The sequence below is a fragment of the Tachyglossus aculeatus genome, chromosome 7 (genome assembly GCF_015852505.1).
Source record: "Tachyglossus aculeatus isolate mTacAcu1 chromosome 7, mTacAcu1.pri, whole genome shotgun sequence".
In the NCBI taxonomy this organism is placed as follows: Eukaryota; Metazoa; Chordata; class Mammalia; order Monotremata; family Tachyglossidae; genus Tachyglossus; species Tachyglossus aculeatus.
This window is the reverse complement of record NC_052072.1, coordinates 46,036,286-46,056,439: the sequence shown is the minus strand read 5'-3', so window position 1 is coordinate 46,056,439 and position 20,154 is coordinate 46,036,286. Positions and strand designations below refer to the sequence as shown.

Sequence of the window (20,154 nt, the reverse complement as noted above, 5' to 3'; positions counted from 1 at the left end):
CCAAAGACACACAGCTGACAGTTGGCAGAGCCGGGATTTGAACCCATGACCTCTGACTCCCAGTAATAATAATAATAATAATGATGGCCTTTATTAAGTGCTTACTACAAGCAAAGCACTGTTCTAAGCGCTGGGGAAGTTACAAGGTGATCAGGTTGTCCCATGGGGGGATCACAGTTAATCCCCATTTTACAGATGAGGTAACTGAGGCACAGAGAAGTGAAGTGACTTGCCCAAAGTCACACAGCTGACAATCGGCGGAGCTGGGATTTGAACCCATGACCTCTGACTCCAAAGCCCGGACTCTTTCCACTGAGCCACGCTGCTTCTCATGCACGTGACCACCATCTCCCTTGGCAATGGTGGCTTGTCAACAAATAGCTCCATTAAAATCAGCCACGCAGCAAACCGCCAATTCCGAACTCATCTCTGAGGCAACAGGAGAGTGGAACGTGTCAGTTCAATAAGTGACCAGACAAATATTTAGACACTGATTCAAATGAAAGCATATATTACTAGTAAACAATCTTCAAAACACTCTCTGGCTCTCATTTCTTCCTTTGTATTTTCTCTCTCTTGCGTGTCCTACTTACCTACTCATTCATTCATTCAATCGTATTTATTGAGCACTTACTGTGTGCAGAGCACTGGACTAAGCGCTTGGGAAGTACAAGTTGGCAACATATAGAGACGGTCCCTACCCAACAGTGGGCTCACAGTCTAGAAGGGGGAGACAGAGAACAAAACAAAACATATTCACAAAATAAGTAGAATAAATATGTACAAGTAAAATAAATAAATAAATAGAGTAATACAGCCTCAGCACATGGGGAAACACGAATGGCAGGGATGAGAGAGTGCGAATAGTGCTATGCAGACCACCACCGCTATAATCAATTCCTTAGCCCAGGTTCTCCATGCCAAGGACTTGGGCGCTGAAGCTGATCAGCCGCATAAAACAGGCAAAACTTTCTCTGTTTTAAACCCGTTCCTGATCCTCCACGAGCCTAGTTTTTAATGTTGGCTCCTCGTGGCTCAGTGGAAACAGCCCAGGCTTTGGAGTCAGAGGTCATGGGTTCAAAACCCGGCTCTGCCACTTGTCAGCTGTGTGACTTTGGGCAAGTCACTTAACTTCTTTGAGCCTCAGTTCCCTCATCTCTAAAATGGGGATGAAGACTGTGAGCCCCACGTGGGACAAGCTGATCACCTTGTAAGCTCCCCAGCGCTTAGAACAGTGCTTTGCACATAGTTAGCGCTTAATCAATGCCCTAAAAAAAGTCAGAATATGTCTCCTTGATAACCCTTCTACAGCTATTTCTTCCCACCAGATTGGGAGATTCCCACCAGATTTCCCCTATCTGAATCGTGGTTGGGGGCTTCCTAAGTGACTCTGCCCAATCTTGCGGAGAGAAGTGGGGAGGCATTTCTCTCTAGAGACCCCCAGGTGAGTTGATGATCGCCCATCACTTCAGCTGGAGATTGGAGATTCTAAAGACTAGCATCTAAGTGGTTCAAAATGCTCCATCAATCAACTAGATAATAATAATAACAATAATAAGGGCATTTATTAAGCGCTTACTATGTGCAAAGCACTGTTCTAAGCACTGGGGAGGTTACAAGGTGATCAGGTTGTCCCACGGGGGGCTCACAGTCTTAATCCCCATTTTACAGATGAGGTAACTGAGGCACAGAGACCTTAAGTGACTTGCCCAAAGTCACACAGCTAAGTGGGCGGAGCCAGGATTTGAACCCCTGACCTCTGACTCCAAAGCCCGGGCTCTTTCCACTGAGCCACGATGCTTCTCATAGTTACAGTGCTTGGCACATAGTAAGCGCTTAACAAATACCAATATTTTTATTATCATTGAGTGATGACTGTGTGGAGAGCACCCTACTAAGATCCGGGGGGGAGTACAATACAATAGAGTTGGGAGGCATAATCCCTGACCTCAAGGAGTTGACAGTCTAGTGCTCAGGACCTGAATAAGTCAAGCAAGTGAAGCAGTGTGACCTAGGGGATAAAACACAGGACTGGGAGTCAGAAGGACCTGGGTTCTAATCTCTGCTCCTCCATTTTGCCCACTGTGTGACTCTGGGCAAGTCATTTCACTCCTCAGTTACCTCATCTGAAAAATAGAGATCAAGAGTATGAACCCAATATGGGACACGGACTGTGTCCGACCCGATTAGCTTGTATCTACCTCATTCATTCATTCATTCATTCAATCATATTTATTGAGCGCTAACTGTGTGCAGAGCACTGTACTAAGCGCTTGGGAAGTACAAGTTGGCAACATATCTCATTGCTTAGAACAGTGTTTGACACATAGTAAGAGCTTAACAAATACCATGAGGAAAAAAAAGGAAGCTCCAGTTTCCAAGGTCACCTCCACCAAATCATATTAACCCTGTAGGAGTCTAGGGGGAATACAGTTTCTTCGTTTTAGGAAGTCCAAACTTCCAGGGGTGTGAGATTTCTTTTTATTCGTACTACTTCCTGTTCTATCTATTGTACTATCTTCTGTTTCTAATTTTTGCCTGTCTGCTCCATTAAATTATAAGCTCCTTGATGACAGGAAATACGTACCCTGCTTCTGTGTACTCTCCTAAGTGCTTAGCATTCAGCAAATTCCACTGATGGATTGCTCTATATGTTGCCAACTTGTACTTCCCAAGTGCTTAGTACAGTGCTGTGTACACAGTAAGCACTCAATAAATACGATTGATTGATTGATTGATTGAAAGCAGCATGGCCTAGTTGACAGCATGTGGATCTGGGAGCCAAAGGACCTAAATTCTCATTTTGGTTCCACCACTATCTTACTGTGTGACCTTGGACAAGTAACTGAACTTCTCCGTGCCTTAGTATTCTCATCTGACACAGAGATTAAATACACATTCTCCCTCATCCTTAGACTGTGAGATCCTTGTAGGACAGGGACTGTGACTGGCGTGATTAACTCTTATCTAATCAGTGTAAGAACAGAGCTCGACAAATACCATTAAAAAATTGGGTACTAACCATAGAAAAAAACAAAATGGCATATCATGTCAACAACAATAGAGTATTTGATCAAATGCTGTTTCACCTGAGCTGTATTTGTAATCTCTGATTGTCAGGGTCCCCTTTCATAAAAGAATGTTTAACCCACCTCTCACTATATCTCACACCAGTCTCAGATATATAATCGTCTCCCCAGTGGATTATACCGGGGCAAGGTAAGGGAGAAAGGAAAAGTAGAACCAAAGTCCTCTAGACTGTAAGATCATTATGGGCGGGGAACATGTCTGCTAATTCTGTTGTATTGTACTCTCCCAAGTGCTTAGTATAGTTCTCTGCACATAGTAAGAGTTCAATAAATACTATTGATTGATTAATTGAAGAGGATGGGAGCCTAGATGGGGTACACGGCAGAGAAAACATTCCTTTGTCTTGACTGTGAGCCCACTGTTGGGTAGGGACTGTCTCTATATGTTGCCAACTTGTACTTCCCAAGTGCTTAGTACAGTGCTCTGCACACAGTAAGCACTCAATACGATTGATTGATTGATTGACAACATCTTACCTTCAGATGAGTAAATGTGAGGCCTGCTGTCTTTCCCCCGTCTCTCCATTTCTCGTTGTTGACCCGGTCCAAGATGGAAAGGCTGTCCAGGCGGTGACCCTTGAGTGTTCCCACAATACTAAGGAGCTTCGAAAGAAGATGATTGGTGGAAACCCTGGAAAAACAAGGAGAGAAACATTTGAAATCCTCATGGTTACAGTTCAGCTGGAAGTGGCCTGAAATCTTAATATTTAGGAGGGATTTCCACTTTCATTTACCTTAAAAATCTGATCAACCAATCAGTGGTATTTATTGACTTTGTGAAATGATGACTTAAAAGGGGGTTTAATGAGTCCCCATTTTGGATAGAAAGCCTTTGAGGAACATCCTTCCTTGTGGGCAGGGAATGTTTCCACCCAACTCTTATAGTGTACTCTCCCAAGCACTTAGTACAGTGCTCACCACACTGTAAGTGCTCAATAAATATAATTGATTGGTACTTCTGTCAGCACAGTCTGCCTGGATAGAACACGAAGCCATGTTGGAAGAGACATTTTGTGTGTAGTTGTATGTCACTGGTCAAGGTGGGAGACCGTAATATGAGTTTTTCTTAAATTAAGGTTCATCATGACCATAACCCACAGGTTATAGAAGAACCAAGATTCAGGAAATGCAGGACTGTTTCACCTCATCAGATTCAATCGGGGGTAGTGTGGCCTAGTGAAAAGAGCACAGGCTTGGGAGTTGGAAGACTTGGGTTCTAGTCCCAGCTCTACTACTCGTCTTCCGTGTGACCTAAGGTAAGTCACTTCCATTCTCTATACCTCAGTTTCCTCAAATGTAAAATGGAGATTCAATACCTGTTCACCCACCTACTTAGACTGTGAGCCCCATTAGGGTTGGAGACTGTGTCTGACCTGGTTAACCTGAAGCTACCTCAGGGCTTAGAACAGTTGTGAATGCTTAACAAACACCATAATTAACCTGCCAAAAATTACATCTTTACCCATCTGGGTCCATGATTGCACCTATGAGTCTTCATGCTAAACTGAAAGAATCAACTGCAGAAATTATTTCATTCTGTTTTTCCTTAACGCCAGTTTGGCCGGAACGAACAATTGCGGACTTTTAATTTTTATAGCTAATAGCTCATGAAAGCCACAGAATGAAAACTCCTGGCCCCATTTCCTTTTTTCACTGAATCCCAGCAAGCCTGGGCAACATATTTATTTCCCAAACTAAATTCAAATGCTCTTCCTCTGATGGTCACTCCCAGACTGTCAACGTTTCAGAGAAGAAATGACTGTTCCAAATAGTCCCCACTGATGAAGATGCCGAGTAGGGGAATAAATCTTCTGCCTTGCAAGAAAATGCTGCATTCAGAAACAACGGATCATTTGACAAGTCACTTCCCTTGCTCTACAAAGATGACTCATCACACCAACTAACATTCCCCCACCCTCTTTCACGTCTTAAGGAATGAACAATTTCCACTCAGGGAGACGACCTAGAACTCTACATTTTTATTTTTCTAATGTAATGAAAGCACCTCTCCTTAAGCTTAAGCAAAATTGTTGCACTATGGTGACTATTCGCCATCCTAAAATGAGAAACAAGCTTTCATGTTGATAACCAATGGCCCAATTCCTGGGTGCTAAATTACTGCTAGGCCCAAGAAGCCCTTATTTCAGGGCAGATTGTTTATTACATGTGCTCAGAGGTTTTTCAGAGCAGTGGACGTCTGGGCAATAGAACCACTTATTGAAGCAGAGGGATGATGTCTTCAGCGTTCTGCTTCCAACTAGAGAGACCATTCATCTGGTTTGGTTCCAGACAGTCCAGTTTTCAGCTGATCCACCCCTGTCTACTATGAATACAGCACCGGAGGCCTTTACGACATCTATTTGTATATCAAAACTCCCAGCCTCCCACCACCTCAACTCCTGCCACCGAGTCCTATGCTTCTAAGGTCCTCTGGTTCTGACCCAAGGGTTGGGGGATTCATGCTGTAAAGTTGTGTACAGTGTCATTTCACTGCATTAAGTAATCAGCATAAGGCACACAATGTAATGAATGTCTGTTACTTTTGGTTTAGGAAAGGGGCATCTGCCATCTTTGGCAAGCAGCATGGCTTGGTGGAAAGAACATAGGCCTGAGAGTTAGAGGTCCTGAATTCTAATCCCGGTTTCACCATTTGCAGCTGAGCGACCTTGGGCAAGTCAACTTCTCTGGGCCTCAGTTTCCTCAACTGTAAAATGGGGATTCAATCCCCAATCTCCATTTTTCTCAGATTGTGTGTCCATGTGGGACGGGGACACTATCTGACCTTATAAACTTGTACCTACCTCAGCTCTGAGAATAGTGTTTAACACATTGTAAGTGCTTGACAAAAAAAATATTATTACTGAGTGTCGTCAGTGGCCACCGAGGCCCCAGGAACACCCCATCAGTCCCACTCTCAAATATTTGTGGCCTGCAAACCGAGAACATGCCCATCTGGCTGGGAGGAGATAGTCTAACTGTGATGGGCCTTGTCTGCTCTCTGTTCCTAAAATTTGAGGTCCGACTCATTTCACCTGAATCTAAGCTCCTTGTGGGCAGGGAAGCTGTCCCTTCTTCATTCTGGACTTCCCAAGAGTCTAGTACAATACATTGCCCCAACTCGGTGCTCAATAAATACCACTACTGCTCACCTACAGTGGTTCAACAGGCCCAACTTTACTTCATATTCGATCCAACCTTCTTATTTCAACTGAAGTGAAAGCCGACTATCCTATCGCCAATCTTATCTATTGTCCTAAACTGGCATCTGGCACAGGACTGAACCCACAGGGGGCAAGATGTAGCTATGACTTCCAAGTGGAGGGTATGCCTTTTTTCAGGGTGCCCCATATAGAATAACAGCACCTTCTGACAGCCCTTCCAAGTGTGAGGAGCAAGAAAAGAGGGAAAGGGTACTGGGCCCAGAAGTATTAAAAACAACCAAGACTTATTTTGACTTCAAGAGAGAAAATGCAGCCAATCCAGCCCATGTGTTACTGCTGTAGCGAAAAGAGGAAAGGGAACCTTGGGTTGAAATCCAGTCAATCATTCCTTTAAAACAAGTTCTGAGATGACTCGGGTCACATTTCTGCTTTTTAATTCTATCCTCACCTCTAAGTATAATTCAGCTCTACCTCACAGGGGTGAGGCAGAAATTAACTATTGTTTATAAAAGTCCTCTTGAAACATAAAAGATGTTATGCAAATGCAGATTATAATTACTGCTATCTCCTTGGGTGAGACCCAATAATTAGATGCTAAATTCTGAGAGTCATCTGGAAAGATGAAGGAGCTCCTCTGGATATTTTGAAAGTGTTAGAAGCTTCCTGAAATGCTTTTCAGCTGGTCCCCATGCTAGGTTTGGCTATCCAGGCCCACACAGCCTCACTTCCAGTAATATTGTCAGGCCAGCAATTACAAGGGAAAAAGCTGTGTCCAAATAACTTCTGGTACCTGGCCCTTGGAATTCTTTGAGCAAAGTAAATCTAAAACAGCATTTACCCCCAGTAGTGAGAGCTTGAGGGGATGAGATCAGCCCCCTCACATATGACTTTCTTCATGCTGTCTTCCGGGAATCCTTGTGTAAGTTGAGTTCTTCCAAGTTTAAGGATATTGTGATTTCTCTTCACCACCGGCACAATGTTGAATCGAATCATTCTCCAGCCACTGGAAACCAGCAGAGACATATGGAGGTTTTCTTCCTTTAAATTCGCAGCATTCAGAGCACCTGAAATGGCAGATAATGTTCAGACCAAACATAAAATGAAATGCTGGCTATCCTTATGTGTGTCTTTAAAAATCGCTGCATTTCTTTTTTCCTAGAGAAGTTCTTTTATGTGGCTATTTTCCACCTCCTCATCACCTTCTTTGATTCAATCATCTTCCTAGCTATTGTTCTCATTCTCCAATTTATTTTCTAGGAAAGCTTTGAATGCGTCTACCAACTCTGATATATTGTACTCTCCCAAGCTCTTATTACTGTCCTTATACACACAGTAAGCACTCATATATGATTAATTGATCTTCATTTGATGTATCCCTTTCTCAACCACTGCTATTTACTTCCCACCTGTTTGAATAACCATTACTACCAGTTCTACCATGGCAACTTGTTGGTTATCTATTTCTTGTAATGCTCCATTAGCTTGAGGTTATAGTATAGTAACTGCTATCAGGTTGCTGGAGGAAAGGTACTTTTAATATATTACTTATTAGGGGCGATTACCAACAACAACTGGGTGATCAAAATATAATTGTGCTTTCTTTTTGCCTTTCGGTTTTCATGCAAGTTCTCCTATATTAGGAGTTCTATTCTGCAGGATAAAATTAAATGATCTGTCTCTTCCTATTGTAAAACAAGTTCAAAGAAAAATATGCTAAAGGGAAAAAATCCTCTTTATATTTTGCTGGCCTTAGGAACAAAACTCCTTGAATTCTTTGCCCAAGCACTTCAGGAATATTTCCTCCTATGTGGATTTTGAGTATAAAAAAACTAAACTTATGAACCCTAGTCTTAGAATTTTTTCTCACCAGGAGTAAATAATAATTAGAAAAATAATATTTATTTAGCCCTTACTATGTGCTGTAGTAGATATAAGATAGTCCAGTCAGGCACAGAACCTGAGGAGAATTTAATCCCCATTTAACAAATGAGGAAAATGAGACAACAGAGAAGTTAAGTGACTTGCCCAAGGTCAAGCATACGGGAAATGACAGAGTCAAGACTAGAACCCAAATCACCTGACTTGTAGTACAATGCTCTTTCTAGTAGGCCATGATTAGATTGTAGTTTAATGGCAGGGATATTGAATATCCACACTCTTTTCCCAAGAGGACTGCACCGAAGATGCAGAGGCTGATAGGAGAAGTTTGATAGCTCTATTCGGAGGAAGGAAAATAAACACTAGGGAAAGAAAGGAAAATAGAGAAATAGGGAGAGAGAAGGAGATGGCCAGTGGAGAGAGGAGAAGAGATACTGTGAGTTGAGCAAAACAGGAAAGGGTAGCACATTCAGAGAGTCATTAAATACCTTTGATTTACTGATTGTTCATGAGAAAGACAAGGAGAGGAAGAGAGGGATAAGGTGCAACACAACAGAACAGGATACTGTGAAACTGATGGATTGTAAGTTGCTGGAGGGCAGTCATTTTTTCGTATTAGTCTACCTTTACTAAAGGGCCCCAGATACTCAGTACAATATGTCCCGCACATAGTAAACCCTCAACGAATATTGGTGATGATAATGAGAGGGTTCAGGAGTAGGGGAGGGAGCAGAGAAATAGAAAGAAATGAAAAAAATGCTAAAATCATGTGACAGTTTCATAGGAATCAACTAGTTACGTTTCTAAAAGTTAGAGTAGCACCACTGCAATATTATAGCATGACATCGAAGGCCCCAGAGGGTGGACTACCAGCGATTTTTTTAAAGTTATTTCATAAAACTCATTGTATTCCGTGGCTGAAACACGATCGGCAGAGACCAGAGAGTCTGAATGGTTCTGATCACTAGTAATGTAACCAATTCCTCCTTGCAGGAAGCCTTCTTATGGGCAGGGAACGCATCTACAACTCTTTTGAATTGTACTCTCCCAAGTAATAATAATAATGATGGTATTTGTTCAGTGCTTACTATGTGCAAAGCACTGTTCTAAGCGCTGGGGGGGGTATAAGGTGATCAGGTTGTCCCACGTGGGGCTCACAGACTTAATCCCCATTTTACAGATGAGGGAACTGAGGCACTGAGAAGTTAAGTGACTTGCCCAAAGTCACACAGCTGACAATTGGCAGAGGCAAGATTTCATTCATTCATTCAATCGTATTTATTGAGCGCTTACTGTTTTTGAACCTATGACCTCTGACTCCAAAGCCCGTGTTCTTTCCACTGTGCCACGCTGCTTCTCCAGTACTTAGTACAGTGCTCTGCACACAGTAAGTGTTCAATAAATACCATTGACTGAACCAAGGTTCATCCATCATTCTTGACAGGAAACTCCACCACATGAATTCCATAAACCTCTAAGGACTGACGACATATGTAAATTTTCCAAATAATTGAGGACCCAAAAATGCTGGCCTGAATTTTACAGTCCTTTCAGGCAGAAAATTCCTTCTACCTGAAATATCCAGGTAACTGGGGATCTGATATATTTCAGAGACTACTGTGCATATATCGCATGGATAGACTCAGCTTTATATGACCAACATCGTATCCAGAGAGCCTAAATTCCTGAAACAGGACAGCATTCCATTGGTTAAATATTATCTCAGAAGGACTTCTGGTAATAATGCAGTAAGACTCTGATGAAGAGCCTGTGTCCTAGTAATAAAATAATCAGTTAATCATATTAATCGAGCACTTTCTATGTGCAGAGCACTGTGCTAAGCCCTTAGGAGAGTACAATATAACAGAGTTGTTATACATGTTCCCTGGCCACGAGGAGTTATCATTCTAGCCCCGGGGGAGCAGGGCTGACTTTAAAATAAATTACATTTATTAATATGTTCAGAAGTGCTGTGGGGCTCAGTGAGGGGTGAATAAAGGGTACACATTCAAGTGCAAGAGCGATGCAGAAGGGAAAAGAGAGTAGGGGAAATGAGAGCTTGGTCAGAGAAGGCCTCTTGGAGGAGAAGTGATAGTAATAATAATAATAATGACATTTATTAAGCACGTACTATGTGCAAAGCACTGTTCTAAGCACTGGGGAGGTTACAAGATGATCAGCTTGTCCCACAGGGGGCTCACAGTCTTAATCCCCCTTTTACAGATGTGGTAACTGAAGCACAGAGAAGTGAAGTGACTTGCTCAAAGTCACACAACTGACAATTGGCAGAGCCGGGATTTGAACCCATGACCTCTGACTCCAAAGCCCGTGCTCTTTCCACTGAGCCACGCTCATTCTCCAATAGACACAACTAAAGGGACAAAGTGATGAAATAAAGGAGTTTTCAGTAAACCATGACATCGGTCAAGTTCCTTGAAAGCTTGTGAATCCTGTTAGGCCCACTGCAGGCACTGAGTAGTCATTCATTCAATCGTATTTATTGAGAGCTTACTGTGTGCAGAGCACTGTATTGAGCGCTTGGGAAGTACAAGTCAGCAACATATACAGTATCTCACTTTCCTTGCTATTTGCAGGAAAGAGATGTGACCCACCCCAACAACAACTCACTAAGGAGGCTCAAGTTCTGATTAAATCTGCTGAGTTGAAGCAACAACCGAAAAGCAGATTTTCCCAGCAAAGGTTAGTAGTAATCAAATGTCAAAATCCCTGGAATAAATATTTTAAGACTGATAAAACTGAAACAATGTTTTCTGGGAAACTGTTTCTGAACCATCTTTGTTGGCTGAAGGTGAACTTCCATCTTTTTAATGAAGCAGATTTTGTTATCCGCTCACTTACCCTGGACAAAATGCTCCTCCTCTCCCCTCTTTCACTGCAACTTGTCTGTTCAAATGACTAATGTTTCTGTTCTGTCCATAATGTAATTCTGGGACTCAAAGAAACAGATCAACAACATCCAACAACAGTCTGGTATTCAGTCTAAAGATGAAACTATTTTGGCAGTGGTAGAGAAAGACACAACTCCTTTTCAATGCATATAGTTGGGAAAATGTCCAAATAATCTTGATTACAACCTGTGCTCCAGAGGGGTTGGTCTTGTTAAACCTGTCTGCTGCACATAAACTACCTGTTTCCAGGTGTTTTCCTTATAAGAAAGGTGTTCTAAAAAATATGACTGGAATTTAATAAACACAGTAAGGTTTGTACCTTACTGTCACTGTACCCAAGACTTAAATCAAGCAAGAGCTTGCATAACCTCATATTCAACATTCCTTTGTGTTAAATCCTATACCTCTCCTCGGAAGATCTCAAGAACTGGGAGATTTGCACTTGGTTTCTTGGGGAAATCCCAGTCAGCAGGAAACTGTGTGTGGGGGTTTCACGTGAAATTTGTCAGATTCTTCAACTGAATTCTTCTACGTTAAAATTCTGGTAAGATCCTCTGCATGCACTTGGCTGACACACTAGTTACTGTATGGCATGGAAAGGAAGACATCTTTGTTTTAAAGTTTGCTTCTACATAGTCAAGCCCAGTCAAGCAGCAATTGACTGGATGCAGAACAAAACTGCTACATCCAACCGAATTGCTGCTAACTCTGGGTAGTATATGATGACCACCCTGTGCCTGGAGCATAATTCCAAATCCTTGAGATTTAATTTTTTAAATAGACATTCTCTTACAGCAACATCAAGGGTGACTTAAGAGATGAAGGGGATTACAGGATGAGACGTGATCCAGAAATTAGCATAGACAAGCTAAAAACATTTAGCTAATAAAGATGTTCAGACCCCTTGTTTCTCATATACACTACGCTTACCCTCTCCTGAGCAAATCAACCTCTTTGGGTAAGAGTCAGATTGTTGTTTTCTGCCATGAAATCAGATGCTGCTTTCTGCAGCACCTTTATTTTCTCATCCTGCTCTGGGAGATCAATCAATCAATCAATCGTATTTATTGAGCCCTTATTGTGTGCAGAGCACTGTACTAAGCGCTTGGGAAGTACAAGTTGTCAACATACAGAGACGGTCCCTACCCAACAGTGGGCTCAATGCTTGGACATTTAGGAACACAGTTTCCAGGCTCATTCTTTCTCCACGATTTGTGTACCTCACATCTTGTATTATTTGGATTTTTTGGAACGCTAAATGAAGGGACAAGTTGCTTAATAATAACAACAATAATATTTGTTGAGCACTTACTATGGGCCAAGCACTTTGCTAAGTACTGGTGTAGATCCAAGATCATCAGGTCCCTCATGGGGCTCACAGTCTAAGTAGGAGAGAAAATGGGCATTGACTCCCCATTCTGCAGACGAGGGCTGAGGCCCAGAGAAGTTAAGTGACTTCTTTATGTTGCCAACTTGTACTTCCCAAGCCCTTAGTACAGTGCTCTGCACACAGTAAGCGCTCAGTAAATACAATTGAATGAAAGTGACTTGCCCAAGATCACACAGCAGACAAATGACGTGGAAAAAATAATAATAATTTGGGTATTTGTTAAGCACTTACTATGTGCCAAGCACTGTTCTAAGTGCTGAAAACCAACCGCACCCCAGAGGGGACTCGAACACAGAATCCCTGGCTTAGGAGGCCAGTGCCTTATCCAGTAGGCCACTGGGGCTTAATAATAACGATGGCATTTGTTAAGCGCTTACTATGCGCCAAGCACTGTTCTAAGCGCTGGGGAGGTTACAAGGTGATCAGGTTGTCCCACGGGGGGCTCACAGTCTTAATCCCCATTTTACAGATGAGGGAGCTGAGGCCCAGAGGAGTGAAGTGACTTGCCCAAAGTCACACAGCTGACAAGTGGCGGAGCCGGGATTAGAACCCATGACCTCTGGCTCCCAAGCCGGGGCTCTTTCCACTGAGCCACGCTGCGGGATTAAAACCCACGTCCTCCAACTCTCGGGCCTGTACTCTTTCCACTAGGCCATACTGCTCCCCTGCTGCTTTCCTAAGCAGCCTGTCTCTGAACCTCAGTCAAAATCCTGTTGGTTTCTTTCACCGTCTCTTTCAATTAGCACCTCTCTTCTGTGCCTCATCTCCCCGCTGAGGTAAAGAGTAAAGAAACAAATCCTAAATTCTTCCCGTATTCTGAATCGCCCACAAGCCATCTGTGGCTCACAAGATTCATGGTACCTGGCATGATGAGTTGATGGTGCTTGCAGTGAACGATGGCAGCAACAAGCAGGTTCTTCAAAAGCGTGAGGATCTTTCCAGGAACAATGTGTCCCACGCACTCAGGGTCATCCAGTGCGCTGAATACGTCCTCTGTCATCCACTCTTCCATGCCAGCTGCTTCCCTGGGAATCCCCAGTGAACAGGAAACTGGCGCGTTTGGCGTTTCCTCAGATTCGTTACCTGAGTTCTCCTTAACCAGAAGGGCGTCGGCATTCACCCGCAGAGGAACTTCCATCGTTAATTCATCCTCAGAGGTTCGGAGGGCAAACTGAAAGGCCTCTAAGTCTCTTGAATAATCCACTATGAACCTGGAATCCATATCGTGGACTCTCTCCAGCACAGTCAGCAAAACATTCTCCGCTCTTTGGTAATCCTGCATCTTTTGAGCCTCCCGCGACCGAATGGCTTGGATGTAATGATGCCAGAGAGAGATCTTAACAGCCATGGCTAAGCACAGGAGCGAACAGTCCGGGAACAAATATTCTTTCAGCGATGTATCTCCTGCCAACCAGACAAGGACATCAGTACAGTTAGTGCAGCTCTGGGAAGGAAAGGATGAATGTAGAAGGGAGGGGAAAGAAAGAAAGATTCAGGGATCAGAACAGGTACATAAGAGGGAGGAGCACCTAGTGAAATTCCAGTAGAACAAACAGCTCACTGTTTCCCTCTTAAATAGTTGACATGGGGCCAAGTCCCTTTGAAGTGAATTGTTGAGTCAGACAACTAACAATTAGCGATATCAGGCAAAGTGCCCAGTCAGGAAGGGGAACTCCAGGTACCTTCTCTCCCAGCAATCCCAGCCAGCATCCTCACCAATCCTCTCCTGGCTCCCTCTCTTCATTCCTATTTATATTAAACATGCACCAACTTAATTAGCAGCATGGAATACCAGCTGGAAACTTACCAAAAGCCACAGGTAGCAGGCTTGTCAACACCAGTAATTCCTTACTGTATCCCTCTGAAGAATGTAGTATTTGTCTCTCCGTTCACTAAGAATCTGATTTTCCTCCCTGCAGAAGGGAAATATGGTCAGGGCAGTGGAGGTCCATTGCCAGTGACTGATGTCAGTGTGGCTGAGCGGCTTAATGGAAAGAGCCCGGGCTTGGGAGTCAGAGGATGTGGTTTCTAATTCCGGCTCCACCTCTTCTCTGTCGTGTGACCTTGTGTAAGTCACTTCATTTCTCTGAGCCTCAGTTCCCTCCCCCTTCTAGACCGTGAGCCCACTGTTGGGTAGGGACCGTCTCTATATGTTGCCAACTTGCATTTCCCAAGTACAGTGCTCTGCACACAGTAAGTGCTCAATAAATACGATTGAATGAATGAATGAATAAAATGGGGATTGAGACTGTGAGCCCTGTGTGGGACAGGGACTATGTCCAACCTGAGTTGCTTGTATCCACCGCAATGCTTAGGACAGTACCTGGCACAAAGTAAGTGTTTAACAAATGTCGTTATTATTGTTATTATTATTATTAGAGACTCCCCTTCTACAGAGCTGAAAAGTCACAATGGCCAGAGTAGAGAGACTGGTGAGCAGACCACTGCCACCAGGAAGTGAATCTCAGCTTGAAATGAAGGGGAGGTTGCTTCATTCTCCTTAACTCCTAAAATTGCTCTGCTGAGCCCTCAGGGGCTTGAATAGAAAACTTAGAATTGATGAGAGCAATGATAATCCACTCTTTTTGTTTATTCATTCATTCATTCAATCATATTTATTGAGCGCTTACTGTGTGCAGAGCACTGTACTAAGCGCTTGGGAAGTACAAGTTGGCAACATATAGAGACGGTCCCTACCCAACAGTGGGCTCACAGTCTAGAAAAAAACAAGGGAGTTCTAAGAACTCTTTAAACATGGCATTGTTCCTCCCAAGAACCCAGTAAAGCAGAGAGAGGGCAAGCAAGTTCTAAAACATTTCACAGATGAGAAGAGTGAGACAGTGAGAGGTTAACTGCCTTACCGAAGTTCCCTCAGCAAATTAGGCTGTCACTTGGAATGCGAACATAACCTGGACTCCTGGTGATTGTTCTTTCCATGCAACCTTTCTTTTAAGTTATCCTAATTTAACCAAAGGTCAGGAAGGAGCCGTCAATTTTTTCTAAGGTGAGCTATGACATGGTCCTCGAGGCCTCATTCTCTATTTTCTCCTCACAATCCCCCCTATTTCCCACAGTATAATGGCCTTGGTCAAGCTTACTGAGGCTAGAATGGCATGTGGAGGGAATCTTTTAGAAGAAAACACTGTATTGGGCTCAATTCTGTGTGGGGCTAAACTCACACAGATGTAATAATAATAGTAATAATAATAATAATAATAATAATAATAACGGTATTCGTTAAGCGCTTACTATGTGTAAAGCCCTGTTCTAAGCACTGGGGAGGTTACAAGGTGATCAGGTTGTCCCACGGGGGGCTCACAGTCTTAATCCCCATTTTACAGATGAGGGAGCTGAGGCACAGAGAAGTTAAGTGACTTGCCCAAAGTCACACAGCTGACAGTTGGAGGAGCCGGGATTTGAAACCATGACCTCCGACTCCAAAACCCGGGCTCTTTCCACTGAGCCAGGCTGCTTCTCAGTGGTACTGTACTTTCTCAATCATTCAATCGTATTGAGCGCTTACTGTGTGCAGAGCACTGTACTAAGCGCTTGGGAAGTACAAGTTGGCAACATATAGAGATGGTCCCTACCCAACAGCGGGCTCACAGTCTTCGGTGTTCTGTACACAGTAAATGCTCAATAAATACCATGGTTTGATTGATAGATCCAAGCTTGCCCCCAGAACTCTGAAATTAGCACATCTGCCCATCTGCCCCCAAATATTTTAGACTTTTCCATATCTCCACTCTCCCTCCCTCCCACCCTGCTCTCCCCGTCTCTGGTCAGCCCCCAAACCTTGGGCATCTGGTGGAGCAGGGGAAGAAGGAAGGCTTGTGGCCTCCAACAAATAGCCTCCACTTGGGGCTGTGGAAATTTTGAGCCAATTAGGCGTCATGCACCTGGAGACGCTCCAACATCAAGGGGCCCAATGTCAGCGTGATCAATCCATCAATCACATTTATTGAGCACTTACTGTGTGCAAAACACTGTATTAAGTGCTTGGGAGAGTACATTATAACTGAATTGGTAGACATGTTCCCTGCCCACAGGGAGCTTACATTCTAGAGGGGCAGAGAGCTATTAATATAAATAAGCTATGGATAATCTAAATAAATAAATTAGATCGATCCCAACTTAATGATGCTTTCATGCTGAATTGAGAAAAAAATCCCCAACACTAGTTTATAATAAAATAAAATGCTAAAACATATTCAGCCAATGCTCATTACATCCAAAGTTAATTAAGTGGATATTGTTTCCTCTCACTTAAGTGAGGTTCTCACTAGAGACCATGATTGCTCGAGGAAACTTATTCTGTTCACCATCTCGCATTCATTCAATCGTATTTATTGAGCGCTTACTGTGTGCAGACCTCTCACCGTTTTACACCTCAGATTTTTTCACCCAGTTGACTCTCTAAATCCCTGACAAGCAAACCTTGCAACTACACTTTGCTTTCAGCTCCTTCACATCCCTCCTTTCCCTCATGCTGCTCTCCCGGCCTAGATCTCTCTCCCTGGCCGGATCTGACGAAGCACAGCTCTCCCAATGATCAAAGTCCTTCTAAAATATTACCTCCTCCCACAGTCCACCTTCCTGAGGTATTTCAGCCAGGCAGTCTCCCTAGGTCTTACCTCTATATCATTTACTCTGATTAGAGAAGCAACAGGGCCTAATGGAAATAATTTGGGCATGGGAGGGACCTGGGTTCTAATCCCAGCTCTGCCATTTTTCCTGCTGTGTGACCTTGGGCAAATCACTTAACTTCTCTGTGCCTCACTTACCTTATCTATAAAATGGGGATTAGGATTCCTTTTCTCCTGGCAACACGCAAAGGAATCAGCCCTGCAGCGGGTCTTCATAATGAAACTACGAAATTACAAAATTATAGGATGAAATTAGCTTTAATTCTATTTGTTCTGTCGATTTTGACCACTGTCTATGTTTTTTGTTTTGTCATCTGTCTCCCCCTTCCAGCCCGTGAGCCCGTTGTGGGGTAGGGACCGTCTCTATATGTTAACGACTTGTATTCCCAATTGCTTAGTACAGTGCTCTGCACACAGTAAGTGCTCAATAAATACGACTGAATGAATGAATATGGGACATGGATTGGGTCCAACCTGATTAGCTTGTATCTACCTCACCTCTTAGTATAATGCCTCCCACATAGTATGCACATAACAAATACCACAAAAAAATTAGTAAAAATTGTCATGTATTAGTAAATATTTTCCTGCCTGGTGTGTTCTTCTGTTGTCCTTTCTCAAACACTTAGCACAGTGCATTGGGCACTCAATAAATACTCTTACCATCATCATGTCCACCTGCAGGGAAAAATCACCCTCCCCATAGTTAGCTAAAGAAGCAAAATAACTTTAGCTCCCCTAAGGCACAGGTGGCTCCTGGAAAATGTTTTCAGTGCTTTCTTAAGTTTGCTCTTGGTTGATGTGGCTGTTGATTTCTGAGAACAAGAATCCAGCAGTGCCAGGACTGCAGGAAATCGGAGTCTGTGAAGCCCTCCCTTTTTCTAGCCTAAAGTGGAATCAGCTGTAATTCTCATGCTATTCTGGCCACAGCTAAAAGTTAGAATTCTCAGGTCTTACCTTCAGAAACTGATTTTTTTCAGCACCTGCAGGTTAAGCTCTGCTGCCCTCAGACCTGCAATCTTCTTGACTTCGATCTGAGCTTGTGTGTGACTACCTAAGAGCTGAATCTGATCCTTAACTTTGCTTAGCTGTAATCATGGTGACGTGAGCAATGACGGGAGTGTCCGCAAACACTGCTGGAGACAGACCGATTTCATTTCCTCCTACACAGGTGTTGCCTCAAAAAGATATTCACATTAATATATGTTGCCAACTTGTACTTCCCAAGCGCTTAGTACAGTGCTCTGCACGCAATAAGTGCTCAATAAATACATCTGAATGAATGAAGCCTGGCACCATTCCAGATAGTAATATTTTGAGCAATGCCACTCTAGCTACACACACATACACTGTTACTGCCATCACCAGATTTGGGGATTCAAACTTCATCATTTATTTATACAATTTATTTTCTGTAGCAATTCATGTAATTTAGAAGGGTCTGACAACTCAGGGAAGCACAAAGGCATATTAGATCGGGGACAACTCTGCCACTTGTCTGCTCGGTGACCTTCGGAAAGTCATCTAACTTCTCCATCTCTCAGTTACTTCATCTGTAAAATGGGGATTAAGACTGTGAGCACCATGTGGGACTTTGGACTGTGTCCAACCTGATTAGCTTGTATCTACCACAGCGCTTAGTACAGTGCCTGGTACATAGTAAGCACTTAACAATTACGATAAAAATAGACATAATCATTTTCCAGTTAAGAACAAAAAACTAAATCTCATTGTAGACGTCATGCTGACACTATTACTGACACTACCTTACCACTTGGTAGTTGGGTTAATGAGATAAAATAATACTGTGAGTAAACAAGATAAAATCAATTAAGCAAAGTTAAATCTACTTCATGAAGACATAAGTACTGAGTCAGTCAGTATTAAAGCAAATCATAGCAATTGAAACACTGGATTGCAATTTCTATTCTACATAACATATAATTCATGCTCCCCAAACAATCTGCCTTGGATGCCAGAAAAGTTAGAATGCTTATATTCAATGAAAAACCATTGCTTTATTATATAACAATCCTCTAGACTTTAAGCTCCTTGAGATCAGGGAATGTATCAACCAACTCTATTTTATTGTACTCTCCCAAGTACTCTGCACACAGTAAATACTCGATAAATAGCATTGATTGATTATCTTGAAGAACTTTGCTTCTACGGGTCCCAAAACATGTTCACTCATCAGGATAGGTATTCTTGTCCTCACTTTACAGAGAACCTAAGAAATCTGTTGGGTTTTTTAAATACCCAAATTTGCCTAGGGTAAAGCCAATATCAGTCAGAAAAGATTTGCAAGATCTGAATATTTCTTAATATCTCTGATGAAATAGGACTGGAGGATGGAGAGATATACTGCTAACACTTGTCTTAAACCTGCATGGAAGGAATAAATTGAGGTCCTGCAGAGATTTTTTTTCTATGAATTTGCAGTGTAGCTTCAGGTCAAAAGTTTTTTTTATCATATTCATTTTACTTATATATAACCACTTGAAATTTCCTGTCAACAATATACCAAGAATAGACAAACTCAGCTAGAGGTTCTCCCCATGCTGACCTGTTCTCTAGAATTGTTTTCTCACAAGGAAGGTTTCTCCCTATGAAACTGATAACAAATGCACATCCAGAATAATTAAACCCAGATTTCTCCATTCATGGCCTAGATTGTGCCCTGGTTAAATTACCGAGGACATGCCTGTTCTTGTAAATTGCCATATCATGGATTGCTCTACCAACACATTCCCTAAACGCACATTTCCCCTATTCTCCCTCCCTTCTCAATCACCTATACATTTGGTCTGTGCCCTTCAAGCACTTTGATATTTATCTCACCCCCACCTCCAGCACTTATGTATAAATCCATCTTCAATTTATTTTAATGTCTGTCTCCCCCTTTAGTTTGTAAGCTCCTCTGGGGCAGGAATCATGTCTACCAACTCTATTAAATTGTACTTTCCTAAATACTTGGTACAGTGGTCTGCACACAGTAAGCATTTAATTAATACTATTAATTGACTGATTAATTGATTCCTGCTTCCCACAGATGTACTTTCCTAACAACATAGGTCCTCT

General features: G+C 42.7%; 1 protein-coding gene across 3 annotated transcripts in view; it reads right to left on the bottom strand.

Moving 5' to 3' along the window:
• The window catches only part of MAB21L4 (mab-21 like 4), a 43,302-nt gene that overhangs the window by 7,213 nt on the left and 15,935 nt on the right, over nt 1-20,154 (bottom strand). Inside the window, exons 1-6 of one of the 3 annotated variants that reach the window (XM_038749162.1) lie at nt 18,031-18,079; nt 17,212-17,296; nt 14,235-14,340; nt 13,289-13,831; nt 7,089-7,314; nt 3,567-3,720 (exon numbers count right to left, since the gene is read on the bottom strand). In XM_038749162.1, the coding sequence (XP_038605090.1) occupies nt 3,567-3,720; nt 7,089-7,314; nt 13,289-13,775 (867 nt within the window). In that variant the 5' untranslated portion in view covers nt 13,776-13,831; nt 14,235-14,340; nt 17,212-17,296; nt 18,031-18,079. Of the gene's footprint in view, nt 1-3,566; nt 3,721-7,088; nt 7,315-13,288; nt 13,832-14,234; nt 14,341-17,211; nt 17,297-18,030; nt 18,099-20,154 lie in introns of those variants that run through there. The other 2 variants (XM_038749163.1, XM_038749164.1) reach the window with 2 other exon arrangements.